Below are 2,279 nucleotides of genomic sequence, written 5' to 3' on the forward strand. Positions count from 1 at the left end.
ATAGATGTAAGTGTGAGTATTGCAGAGCACACACATACTAATATATATATATATATATATATATATATATATATATATATATATAAATATATAAATATATACATATATACATACATACATATGTACATACATGCACATACATACATATATATATATATATACATATATACATATACATATATATATATATATATATATATATATATATATATATATATATACACACACACACACACACACACACACACACACACACACACACACACACACACACACACACACACACACACACACACATATATATATATATCTATATCTATTATTTATATATCTGACATACGCGTATACACAAATATATGCTCTATGTTTTTTTGTTGTATATCTTGTATTCCATCATTATTATATATTTTACAAGCCATACCATCGGCCTGGCCATTGTCGCCCACAAATATAAAATTCTCCTCCGGATATAAGGTCTTCAATTCATTTAGATTTTGCAGCTTCTTAATGTAGACGTCTTGGAACGATGCCATGTACACGCCATTGCGCTCGGCTTTCATGCCCTTGATACCTGTGGTTTAGGGCCGGGTGCAGAAATGTCCAGAAGTTAGTTGTTGTACGTAAAGACTCTCTGGGGTGTCACTTTGCGGAGCGAGTACTGTACAATGGTATGCCGGTTGTATATACGTAAACCGGTGGTAGTATGACGCTCACTAATAGTCTAGTGGCAAACACAAACTAATAAGAAACCATACGCATATACGTACACATCAGTGGTAAACGTATATACGTACCCAACAGTGGTATACACATTATAAGTCATCGGTGCCATAAATACGAACGCGTTAGGTGCAGGCAGCTATCCCATGAATTGTGTGGCAATATGTATGCACTCAGATCTGTAGTAAACGTAATCGGCCACTGAGTAGATATCAACTCGCATGACAAACCCCGCCAGCGCAATGAGTTTACGTACTTCGTTTGATTTTACGTACTTTTCATGATAAAAGTATGCAAGCCCCGTACATTATTAAGTTGCGGACTGTTGGATGTCTCTACGCACACCGTTCGTTAAACGGAATATTAAAGGTACCGCGTATAGGAAATAGATACATAATCACGAATATGATTGGTAGTGCAAATGCCCATATCTACGAAAACAACCGGTAGATAACCCATATCGCGTAAACGTAATAAATACGTTTTCAGGTTATCATCTACCAGGGCAACGTATATGTGTAGTACTAGATAGATCACAGACAGCAACGGGACGGGGTTCAGAGTGTCCACGCTGCTCACCAAATATGGTTTCAGGGTTTTAGGGTTTCAGGGTTTTACGATTCTAGTAAACTCCTAATATAAAATAAGGAAGTTGGGATACTGGATATACTCAGATAAACGGATAAGCGAAGCTTGCAGTCAATGGACTGGAAGCAGGACAGGCAGCTAGACAATTTGACAATCCGTTAAGAAAACGTTCCTGCTTACGCACTCCATAGTAACGAATGACATATACACTCATCCCCCATGAATACGTATTCAGATCAACGTAAATAGATAACTACCTTCCATACTCACGGCCAACAGTGATGGGATACAGTTGACGTCCTTTGCTTTACCTCGTTTTCCCAACAACGCGTAAGTATTTTCCAACAATTGATATACACTCATTCCCGATAATTACATACGTTTTCAGGCAAACGTAAACAAATACCTACCTCCGATACTCCCGGCCAACAGAGATGGGATGCAGTAGAAGTCTTTCTCCTTAACTAGTTTTTCAAACAACGCGTAAGTGGCTCTTTCCGTAGCGTCTTTGTATATGTGTGGTCTTGCGGATAACATCACCATGTTACCTATAAAAATAAACGTAAACGTACAGCATTTGTGAGATACAACACGGGTCGTTGTACATGTGTGGTATTGCGAATAACATCAATATTTCCTGTAAACGTAAACGTACTGAATTTGTTAGATGCGAAGAGGGTCTGTGGGTATTTGTGGCGCAACACCATATTATTTGAATAGGTACATGCACTTGAACCAGAGCTACGTTTAAGATTTGTGTAGTTTGAGACCTTGAGGACATTATCACTTACTGAAGTTATGAGTCACGTATATCCAATATCTACACTACATTGGACAAATACTGACAAACAAAGATCAATTACGTAAACAAAAGATACCAAAATACAATAGAAGATTGCCTATTCGAAGGCTACATATATACATATATACATACACACACACACACATATATATATATACATATACATACA

The 2,279-nt window shown here is 37.3% G+C and overlaps 1 protein-coding gene across 1 annotated transcript; it reads right to left on the minus strand.

Annotated features, from left to right (window-relative positions):
- Nucleotides 1-323: 323 nt before the first annotated feature.
- On the minus strand, nucleotides 324-1,845 carry SARC_03831 (hypothetical protein; the record flags this gene model as incomplete). Its single annotated transcript, XM_014302364.1, has 2 exons — nucleotides 324-571; nucleotides 1,719-1,845. 2 exons carry the CDS (start codon nucleotides 1,843-1,845, stop codon nucleotides 324-326), a joined length of 375 nt encoding a protein of 124 aa, XP_014157839.1.
- Nucleotides 1,846-2,279: the final 434 nt, after the last annotated feature.

The sequence above is a fragment of the Sphaeroforma arctica genome, assembly GCF_001186125.1.
Source record: "Sphaeroforma arctica JP610 unplaced genomic scaffold supercont1.203, whole genome shotgun sequence".
Taxonomy (NCBI): Eukaryota; class Ichthyosporea; order Ichthyophonida; genus Sphaeroforma; species Sphaeroforma arctica.